General features: G+C 36.6%; 3 protein-coding genes across 3 annotated transcripts in view; all 3 read left to right on the top strand.

The window, feature by feature from the left end:
• LOC117176571 overlaps nucleotides 1-3,147 on the top strand; it is a 41,931-nt gene extending 38,784 nt beyond the window's left edge. Inside the window, exon 2 of the mRNA XM_033366825.1 lies at nucleotides 2,101-3,147. Coding sequence (XP_033222716.1) covers nucleotides 2,101-3,147 — 1,047 coding nt within the window. The remainder of the gene's footprint in view (nucleotides 1-2,100) is intronic.
• Nucleotides 3,148-3,280: 133 nt separating this feature from the next.
• LOC117176572 lies at nucleotides 3,281-5,815 on the top strand. The gene is made up of 3 exons (XM_033366826.1): nucleotides 3,281-3,685; nucleotides 3,781-4,195; nucleotides 4,245-5,815. Exons 1-3 carry the CDS (start codon nucleotides 3,281-3,283, stop codon nucleotides 5,813-5,815), a joined length of 2,391 nt encoding a protein of 796 aa, XP_033222717.1.
• A 215-nt stretch (nucleotides 5,816-6,030) lies between these two features.
• On the top strand, nucleotides 6,031-6,744 carry LOC117176574. The gene has a single exon (XM_033366827.1). It carries the CDS (start codon nucleotides 6,031-6,033, stop codon nucleotides 6,742-6,744), a length of 714 nt encoding a protein of 237 aa, XP_033222718.1.
• Nucleotides 6,745-11,195: the final 4,451 nt, after the last annotated feature.

Here is an 11,195-nt window from a genome sequence, read left to right on the forward strand (position 1 = left end):
GAAAAAGTAGGTGTAACAAATCATTATGTTTTAAACACTTTTTTTACGAATATCATTATTATTCAAAGTTCGATGAATACGTCTTCGATATACTGTGAAGACTTCAAAAAATTGTAAATTTGACCTAAAAGTATTTTTTTTTCTATAAACTATGTATGCTTTTAAATTATTTTAATGATTTTTTGTATAAAAATAGTTTAGGGATACTTACCCTCTTTAATGATTTTTTTCTTGAAAATATATAAACACTTTCATCCTCTTTTTTGTGTGCAACACATATTTTCTTGGGATTTTTTGCTCGATTTTATACTTATTTTGAAATTTTATACATCATTGAAGCGTGCTTTACCCGCGCTTAATTTTTTTATTCATGCTGAGTGGAGTCTATTTTACTTCCTTCGTTATAAAACTAATTTCCCTTTTTTTGTGCATGGAAAGTATATATTATCATAGATATAGAATAAAAAGTGTTTTGGGGTACCTACCCACGTTAATTAAAAAAAAATTGTTTTGTCGAAACACAACTTTATTTTTGTCTCAAGTGCAAAAAATATATATTTAAAATTTTTCTCCTTTGCATTTAGAAATTTTCAGCACATTTAAAAATATGTATGGGTTGTTTACCCCTGCGTAACTTTTATTCATATTGGATGGTCTTTATTTTACTTCCATCCTTATAAAACTATCTTCCCAATTGACTTTGTGTATGGAAAGTATATATCAGCACAGACACAAAATAATTTTTTTGTTGTCTTGAACAGTAATGAAACGAGCTCGCATTACATGAACACATCTGCAACACGTGCAGCTGATTGGTATTCACTTAATCGTCCGTTTATTCTGATTAGCTTTAACTCCATGTTGCAACTAGCCATTTGTGATTCGTCCACGCTCGGTACGATTGGCGCGTTTATTTAAACGTCGCCGGATAACCAAGAAATTGCCTACACTCAATTTAAATCACCATACTAGTCGCCAGTCGTCAGACCCCCCAAAATTGGTCGCCAAATAGCAAAAAAGTCGCCAGAATCCCGATAAATCGCCAAGGCTGGCAACACTGTACCGTAGTACCACACATTTCAATTGCACTCCTTACAATGATATCCCGGAGCATTTAGCCCATGCGCCCTCTATATCTTTAGAACGTATTAGCGCCTCCGAAGTTGCGCTATATCTACGAGTTCGTATATCCTATTCTAAAAATATATTTGCACTTACGGATTCTGTAAATTCTCTATCTTCACTCGCGTCTATTTCATCTTTTTAGCTCTCCTTCTTCTTCACCCTTGACTTAAATTAATTCTTGAGACTAAAAGCTAATGATCCGTTCCACATTCAGAACATCATAACGATTTTATCTGCGTCTCAGTCTTTTATCCGCAAACAATAAAGTCGACCGTACTGTGGCTATATCTTCTGCACCAGGTGTACAAGTGGATCATTTTAGGCCTAAATCCAATATTTGCAATAAAAAGACCTTTTCTAAGCATAAGTGAACCAATCTGCCTCCTTTAATGTTTGCTTTTGGATCCTAAAAATTAATTAGCACCCTTTCCGTACTCTCAAGTTGAACTCCAAATCATTCACAATGATTTTTTCCCTATGATCGTATATATATATCCCTATGACCCTATATAGCGTCATTTAAATTGTCCCAAAAGGCGTGTGGTCCTTCGAGCCGGATACATTTTACGTTGGTAAAAAAGTGCTTTTGAGTGATTTTAAAAATCTTAGTGACTCAGTGACTCAGTGACTCCAAAATACAGTGAGTGATTTTAAAGCTCAGTAACTTTAAATAACAGTGAGCTTCAAGTGAAAAGTGATCAAAAGCAACCCAGCACCAGGAAAGAGGAATCTACATACGTGATACTGCGCGTTGAACTTTTGTATCCCATTCGACAGATTTTTATATCCCTTCGACGGATTTTTATATCCTTTCCATGGATTTTCATATCCCTTTCAACGAACTTTCATAGTCCATTTAACGGATTTTTATATCCCTACAACGGATTTTTATATCGTTTCCACGGATTTTCATATTCCTTTCAACGGATTTTTTCGGATTATACTTCCAAACCAACGGATCAGTTTCGAGAGTAGCAGAGGGACTTCGGAGGAGGACCAGCCTTTTACGCACCACCAACATCAGCCCAGCTGCTTTTTCAGAATTCAAGGATTGGCATCATTTCATCTGCAAATCTTCGAGTCAGAGATGATGCGGCCGAAGTTATAGCTTCGCTCGAGACAACTGGCAGCAACTATCAGGTAGCATGGGATCTTTTGAAAGCGCGATACGATAACCGAAAATATATCGTAGAGAGTCACGTGAAGTCTTTATTTGACATTCCGAGTATTTCCAAGGAATTTACTGTCCACACATTATTAGACAATGTTCAAAAAAGAATTAGGGCACTCAGGGCTCTCGAACAACCCGTCGAACAATGGGACACTCTACTTATTTTCATTATAAGAGAGAAATTAAACCATTATACTCGTGAAAAATGGGAAGAGACCGTGGGAAGTACAAAACTCCCCTCCCTCAATGATATGACTTCATTTCTAGAGCGGCGTTCGCTGATTGAAAATACGCAATCATTTAGTAAAATTCATTCGTCAAATTCGAGCAAAATTCAGCCTTCGAAAGGAAACTCACACTTGCGTTTTCATTCGCGATCTTCTCAATCCTGCATGGCCACTGCAGTCGATTCCAAGACAGAAAATTCTCAGCTTTCATGTCATTTATGCTCAGGGCAACATCCACTTTATTCGTGTGAACAATTTTTGAATATGTCTCCTCCAGAACGTTATAAAATTGTAAAAAAGACATCGCTGTGTCACAATTGTTTGCTAGGGAATCTCAAAACCGTGCAGTGTCGACACAACTCATGTCGTAAATGTCAAAGAAGGCATAATACATTATTGCATTTTTCTCAAGAGAAGCCAGTCGATGCAGAGGCTCCTCATACTAAGATCACAACTGCTTTAATTAGTTATGAAAGTCAAGCTCCAACGCAAGTCGTTCTCGGTATGGCTATCATCGACATTTTAGATAGACAGGGCAACTATCGCCCTTGTCGCGCATTTTTAGATTCGTGTTCTCAGTGCTGTTCGATCAAGTTCGCTAGGGTTGCACAAAATGACAATTGAGATTCAATTAAAGGGAGCTCAGAATTTGCAGTCCCAAATAAAATATTCCACATCCGCAAAGGTTAAATCGCGATATGACACAGACTTTGAATTGAATTTAGATTTCTTAATTTTCAAGGAAATTTCCGATGCAATGCCTGTCATGCCTATCAACCGACACTCAGTCAAAGTTCCAAACGAGATCTTTTTAGCCGATCCCGAGTTTCATAAATCTTCCAATGTAGACATCTTAATAGGGGCTGAATATTTCTTTGATTTGCTTCTCATGGGAAAAAGCAGGGCACCCAATCAAACCGCAGTATTACAGGAAACTGTGTTTGGATGGATTTTTTCGGGTCGGCACAATAGTCCTCAATTTTCAAAACAGCAGGCTCAAGCAAAAAATAAAGTGGCATGCAATCTTATGAAATTTCACGACTTGCCCATTTTATGGGAGTTAAGGGAAGAAAGTTCCACAAAACTGCGGTCAGACGAAGAACAGGCAGCTGAATCTCATTTTTTACAGTCGACAAAGCGATTAGGTTCCGGGCGAGATGAAGTAAAATTACCGTTTAATGATAATTTCCATTAGCTGGGAGATTCACGGAACACCGCGTTCCAGCGCTTTTATGCGCTTGAACGGAAATTCACAAGAATTCTGATCTCCAAACTCAATACATCGATTGTGTTGAAGGCTATTTGGGTGAAGGACATATGTCGCTTTTCAGCAACCAAGAGGCTTCTAGGCCCGGGTATTATCATCCTCATCACGCGGTAATTAAGGAAGATAGCCTGACGACAAAAACGCGAGTCGTTTTTGACGGTTCCGCGAAGACATCGACCGGGGTGTCGCTTAATGACATGTTCATGATCGGTCCAACTATTCAAGATGATTTATTTTCAATCGTCACTCGGTTTCGTTCTCATCCTGTTGTAATTACAGCGGACATTCAACAAATGTACCGACAAATTCGCGTTACTGACAATGATCGGTTCTATCAAAAGGTCTTATGGCGAAAAAATCAGGATGAACCGATTAAAACTTATTCCTTGAATACTGTTACATTCGGTACTGCTTGTGCACCTTTTTTTAGCGATTCGTACGTTGCACCAATTAGCAGACGATGAAAAAGATGCCTTTCCAGAGGCCACGAAAATTCTCAAACGCGACTTTTACGTTGACGATCTTCAAACTGGCGCGAAAACAATCAACGAAGCTCGTCAACTTCGAGATGAATTAATTAGGCTCTTGCAAAAAGGTGGATTCAATCTACGCAAATGGGCTTCGAATAAGCCAGAATTATCGCAAGACCTTTCAAGTGAAACTTCAAATAAATATATGTCGCTTGAACCTTCAGATACGATCAAGGCATTAGGAATTCATTGGGGTCCTAAATCCGATTCAATGTTATATTCGGTTAATTTGTCTGACTCAAATGATCGCGCTACCAAGCGGTCTATTCTCTCGCAGTGTTCGAAACTCTTTGACCCTCTAGGGTTGATAGACCCCGTCATTGTTGTAGGCAAAATTATAATTCAACAGCTGTGGAAACATCAGGTAGGATGGGACGATCAAGTTCCACCTGAGGTTCATGAAATGTGGTTAGAGTATAAGAAGCAATTACCTTTACTTAATACTGTGAGATACCAACGATGTATAGTTCTCAATTCTTCGATTGACAGCCAATTGCATGGTTTTTGCGACGCGAGCGAGAAGGCGTACGGTGCTTGTTTGTATCTTCGTTCGACAGATAATCGCGGAAATCACCATTGTGAGCTCATACGCTCTAAATCACGCGTCGCTTCGCTCAAAACAATGACCTTGCCAAAACTCGAGTTATGCGCCGCCGCGCTACTCGTTCAGTTATTTAATTCTACGATTCGCTCTCTTCAGATAGACTTTTCGAAGAAGGTTTTTTGTTCAGATTCAACCGTTGCGTTAAATTGGATAAATTCTCCACCTCACATGCTATTAACTTTCGTAACTAATCGAGTTTCCGAAATTCAAGCAACGACTAAGCCTACAGACTGGCGACACGTTCCCACTCTCGATAATCCCGCGGATTGTATATCGCGTGGTCAAGGTCCTCACGATTTTTTAAATAACACTCTTTGGACACACGGTCCGCAGTGGTTGAGTTGTCACGAAAACAATTGGCCTCAATTTGATTTCAAGCTTTCAGAGGTCCCAGAAAAACGTTCACCAAAAACCGTGGTGTCGTTTACGATTACTCAAGCAGGTATTAATATTCTCATAAAATACAGCAACTTTAAAAAACTACAACGTGTCATCGCGTATTGCGTGAGATTCATCAGAAATTTAAAGATTAGAGTCAAGACTCCTAGACAAATGGGTCCACTTTTACCAAACGAGCTCAATTCAGCATCACGCATAATATTAAAATGGACACAATATGAGGTTTTTTCTTCAGAAATCCGGGCTTTATCTAAAGGTAAACAAGTGGATCAGAAAAGCAGTCTCTTCCGGTTGAATCCATTTTTAGACGATGGTTTAATTAGGGTCGGCGGAAGATTAGATCGGGCCCCGATCCCTGAGTCCCAAAAACATCCGATTATTCTCCCTAAAAATCATCACGTCACGAAATTAATAATCCGGGTGGAACTTCTTAAAAAATTACATGCTGGAACGAATGCAACATTGTACGGAGTTCGAGAGACGTATCATTAACACGACCTTTTTTTGATGTGGGCGTTGACTTTTGTGGTCCATTTTATACAAAGGAGCATCGACATCGCAATAGGACAAAAATAAAAACGTACGTATCGGTGTTCGTTTGCTTTGCTACAAAATCTGTTCATTTGGAATTAGCAAATGACTTAACGATAGACGCGTTCCTCGCCTGCCTAAAACGCTTCTTTGCCCGTCGCGGAATTGCACAATCTATGAATTCAGATAATGCTAAGAACTTTGTTGGAGCGAACAATGAATTGAAGAAACTGTCGAAGCAGTTAACTGAAATGATTAAAAGTAATAAAGTTCAGGAATTTTTATCAAGTAAGGAAATTAATTGGCGTTTCATACCGTCTAGAGCACCTCACTTTGGAGGTCTTTGGAAGGCTGGGGTAAAATCCTTCAAGCATCATTTTGTTCGAATAGCTGAAAACACATTGCTCACGTATGAACAACTGCATACATATGTCGTTGAGATTGAGGCAATCCTCAATTCGCGTCCTCTCACCCCATTGTCTTCCGATCCTAACGATATCCTCCCACTCACTCCAGCTCATTTCTTGATTGGGAGTTCTTTGACTGCTTTACCGGAAGAAGATTTACGTCTTGTTCCAGAATACCGCCTAAACTGTTGGGACTTGGCTCAACAAAAGAGACAGCATTTCTGGAACCGATGGCAAAAGGAATATTTAAATGAGATGATCGCACGCAGCAAGTGGCAATCGACGACTCACCAAGCCAACATCGCTATCGGGACTCTTGTGGTTGTCAAGGAAGGCAATCTCCCCCCTTTGAAGTGGAGTCTCGCACGCATCATCGAGATTCACCCAGGACAAGATGGAGTCGTCCGAGAAGTAACTTTTAAGGGTAAATCTGGTATCGCTAGACGTGCGTTGAAAACATTGTATCCATTACCCATCGACTAAATGTATACATTCTACAGTTATACATTCTAATTATAATTTTAATTCACGACTTTTTATTACTTTATTTCGAACGTCGATCGTTCAAAAGAGGCCGGCATGTTACGTCGGCTTTGGAAATTTTAGATTTATAGATTTACGAGTTAGCCTATTCCTTTTATGCCGAGCACGTTCAATCCAGCGCTTAAAGAAACGGTCGGCCTCGGTACAGCTGAAGGTCCGAGATTAGGCCCTTAATTTTTATCACCCTTTTGACCTTGCAGTCCCGTCTGTTCCATCCGTCGGTCCTTTCTCGCAATTTCCCACGCTATCCCTTCCTGCCAAATTTTAGAGAAGAAACTGTTATCTCCACCCTCTCAATTTCCACCAATGATGCTAAACTTCAGTCCCACCTATTTTCCAAATTTCCCCACTTTCCTTCGTCCCCAGTACTCTCTTCTCCGGTCAGCGACTTCTCTTCTTCTTGTACATCCTTCGTGTCAAGAGCTTTTCTGAATTGTAAAACACGCAGTATTAATTTTCTAAAGTAGATTTCCTCAATTGTCTTATTGCCCAATGTATTATTCATGTTTTCTAATAAACAGATTGTAAATGTATTCAAAACCTTTTAATTAACTATTTCACACAGAAGAAACAGCATGTGAACTACATTTTCTTATAGAAAGCTTTCCAATGGATAATTTCGTAACTGAATATATTGATTTTCCTTTGAGGATATACTAGTCACTGATTTATTTCTTCTTCTAAATTATTTCACATAACTGTTCTGCTGATATGTTTTTATACCGTAAATCTTTTGAATAAAGTCACAGTTTATACTCCGTTCGCATATAAGATACATTTAAAAATGATATGTTACTCGTCTTTAATCTAGATCCTTTATATCTAGATTGAATAAAATCATAATTTTATTTTCTATGGAGTACATAATGCTCAATGATTATTTCAATGATGAATTCTCAATATAATGAGCCGAAAAGTAATATTCCAAAAAATTATTTGTAGCTTACAGATCTGAAAATCTGATGAAAAGTAAGGAAATTTGATAGGTTTTAAAAACAGTGAACTTTGAAGCCAGAGGACTCGAATTTTCTCGCCGATAGTAGGTGAATGTATCATTTGGAGAATGAATTTTGGCTCATGCCGGGAGTTGTGGAGAGCTGAACCACGCTGTCAATCACCTGAACACCTGTCAAAGCAGCTATTTGCATTGTCATATTAGACTAAATAATTGTTAATAAGGAAACTAATTGAAATAATATTCAGCTAATTTTCAACTTTCTTTCATTTAACAGTGCATGCTAGTCACTTAAAATAAAATGATAACTTCCTAATGCCAGGCCAAATATTAGGCTGTCATGGCCGTCGATATTTAAACTAAAGCCGGGATGTAAAAAAAATACATGACCGTTGGCATATACAATTAGGTATTTTGACTTCAACCACCAGCTGAATTCACTTTGTTGAATACAGAAAATCTAGAGGGAATTTCTTCGAACGATAAGGCATCAATGTAGATGCAGACGGTCACGACTTAGTTTTTACATTCCAGCTTTGGTAGTTTGAATGTTATGTCGGTTTTGACTGACCTACACTGTTAAAAACTTTCCAATTTTAATATACATTCACTATACATTTGTATAGTACATTTAATAACACGGTCTGTGAAATAGTTACTAAGAAGCTGCGTAGTAAATTTAATATACATGTATATTGATCAATTCTTAGAAGAGCCAGGTAATTTCACTTGACACAAATTAAAAATAATGTTTGCAGTAATGTTTAATTCTAAATGATACAGCATTATATTTGTTTCTAGTTCAATATAAATTATACTGGGTTTCAAGTGGATAAGTTCAATTAAATACATAATTAAGGCACGTAACATAAAAGCATCAGTACTCACGTAAAAATGCTTACATTGGCAGTGAATTTTGATGAAAACCCTACCCGTACGTTGCATTTTGATTATAAATAAGAATTTAGTCGATGAATTGTAGGTTATTATTTTAGTTTTAAATATTTGACAAGATTTAAATCCATCAAAGAACTTTCAACTTTTATGCATTATTTTTTACACACCTGCTTATCAACATCTACAGGGTTGGCCATATTCGACGAACAGATTTGGCAAAACTGTAACTTTTGACAGAGATTACAGATCGAGTAATGACGTAGCGCGTTTGAAGCATCAGTCTTAGGAGATTTTTGCCATGGAGCAGTGCACTCCACGCGAACGCTCTCAGATTGTTGAAATTTACATTCAACAAAACAAGACAATTGTGAAAACTCAACGTGAATGGAGTGTTCAGAACACTGGCTCGTACGAGTGCGATATTTCCATCCGATCGCCTTGGTCGTTTGGGATTAGTAAGTGCCTCACCTGATGAAAATCTTTCATACAAACGATACAATGTAGTCGCAGAAGGCGCAGTTTTCACTTTATTTACTTTTCTCCATGCACGTTGAGTTTTCACAATTGACTTGTTTTGTTGCATGTAAATTTCAACAATCTGAGAGCGTTCGCATGGAGTGTACTGCTCCATGTCAAAAATATCCTTACACTGATGCTTCAAACGCGCTACGTCATTACTCGATCTGTCATCTCTCTCAAAAGTTACAGTGTTGCCAAATCTTTTCGTCGAATATAGCGAACCATGTATTTCACTCAAATAACGCCCGCCGAAAGCATTTTGACAGGTGACTGACAGTTTGTAGACGACATTTCACGTTGCTCTGGATGAGAAAAAACAGTCTCTAATGATGCTTTTCCCCTAAATTCTCATAATGCATCTGTGTGGCTCAAATTTGTTGCAACTCAATTGAACATCGATTTTAGTGTACTTTGGAGGATCGGCGATTTTCTGTGCAATAAGGAATTCAGAATCTGTATTTAAGGGTGTTTTTGACTTCACGAAATGAACAATTTGTGCAAACATACATCCTTTAGGAATCCACATACTCATTTAGGTAGGAGCCCATAGTTTTCGTATACGGTGTGTTCACCCCTGAATGAATCACTATCGATCATAGTAGTACCAGGCACTTTTTCTTGCCTCGCTAAGATCGCTCAAATGAAAACTCGAGCTCTTAAACTGCCTTACCGATAATTCTAATACTCTTTAGAGTATTTATACATAAAATCAGACAAATTACTTGACCGATTGCTCTGAATCTTACTTCTGCGATTTTGCCTTGATTTCCAGGGCCCTTAAGGCTTTTTTATTTGTCACGCCCTTCCTATAACTTTCTTTTAATAAATATATCAGCTTTACACAATAGTTTATATCAATAATCCAATAGAATTTGCTTTGAGTGAAATAATTCGAGTTGTTTAATCAAAAATACAGTACTATAGATTAAAATATTTACGATTATATATGAAGCTCAAACCTATAAAGTTAAGAAAAATAAATGCACATTTATTTCGAAAAAATGTTGTACTTAAGTGTTAAACATACTTTTGAATTAACAAAGTATCTTTTTAACATCTAGAGAAAATTATTTCTGCGAAAAAAAGATACTTTCGATTTGATAGTATCTACTGGTCACAATGAATGGCGCTTTCGAATACGGTCAAAAGTATATACTATCAGATCTACAGCATCTGTGATAGCAACAAAGAAAAATAAATTTTGAGTCATCTGTATATTCTGCTATGAGATCAAGATATGTATTTCTTTCTTAGGTAAAAGATTTCAATGTGAAGAAAAATCTTGTTGTATGAAATATAAAGAGGAATGTTTTAAAAAATTGCGTAACTGTCTTTAAGTCAGTAAAATTGAACCAAAAGTATTAACCCTCTCCAATCTATAAAATATTTTTTATGATTCATGAGGGTATATAAATGAGTTAAATTAATATATTCTCAAAACTTCCAAAAACTGTTGAACACCATCAAATTAAACTGGAAATATATACAAAAAAAACTGAAATACATTTCTAGCCTATGTGATTGGTGTATTAAAATTGGTTTCAAAGTTTGAACTTGGCAATTTGTCAACGGACGGCCGAAAAATCCTGAAAATTGAATCTCCAAAAATTATAAAAATGCCGAAATATAAAAATCCCAAATTGAAAAAATATTGAATAATAAAATTCACTACAACTTATAACATGACCCTATTTGACCCTATTTGAAGAATCAAAAAAATGGTTTTGTTAAATATGATTTATTTTTTTAAATGGAATAAACAAATATTTTTATCAGAGAAATTTCTTTAATTTTCAAAACTGTATCAAATAATGTTAAAAATTTTTTAATTACAATAATTAAAAAGAATGTATTTCTGAATGAGAAATTTTGTTTAAAAATGTGCACAGTCTTTAAACTAATTTCTTTACACAATTTTTATACAATTATTGTTATTTAAGATTCAAGAAATAATTTTCATATAGTTTAAACATTGACACAAAATTTCTTTGATACATATATTTGATCATTGTGTTTGTAA

The sequence above is a fragment of the Belonocnema kinseyi genome, chromosome 7, assembly GCF_010883055.1.
Source record: "Belonocnema kinseyi isolate 2016_QV_RU_SX_M_011 chromosome 7, B_treatae_v1, whole genome shotgun sequence".
Classification (NCBI taxonomy): domain Eukaryota; kingdom Metazoa; phylum Arthropoda; class Insecta; order Hymenoptera; family Cynipidae; genus Belonocnema; species Belonocnema kinseyi.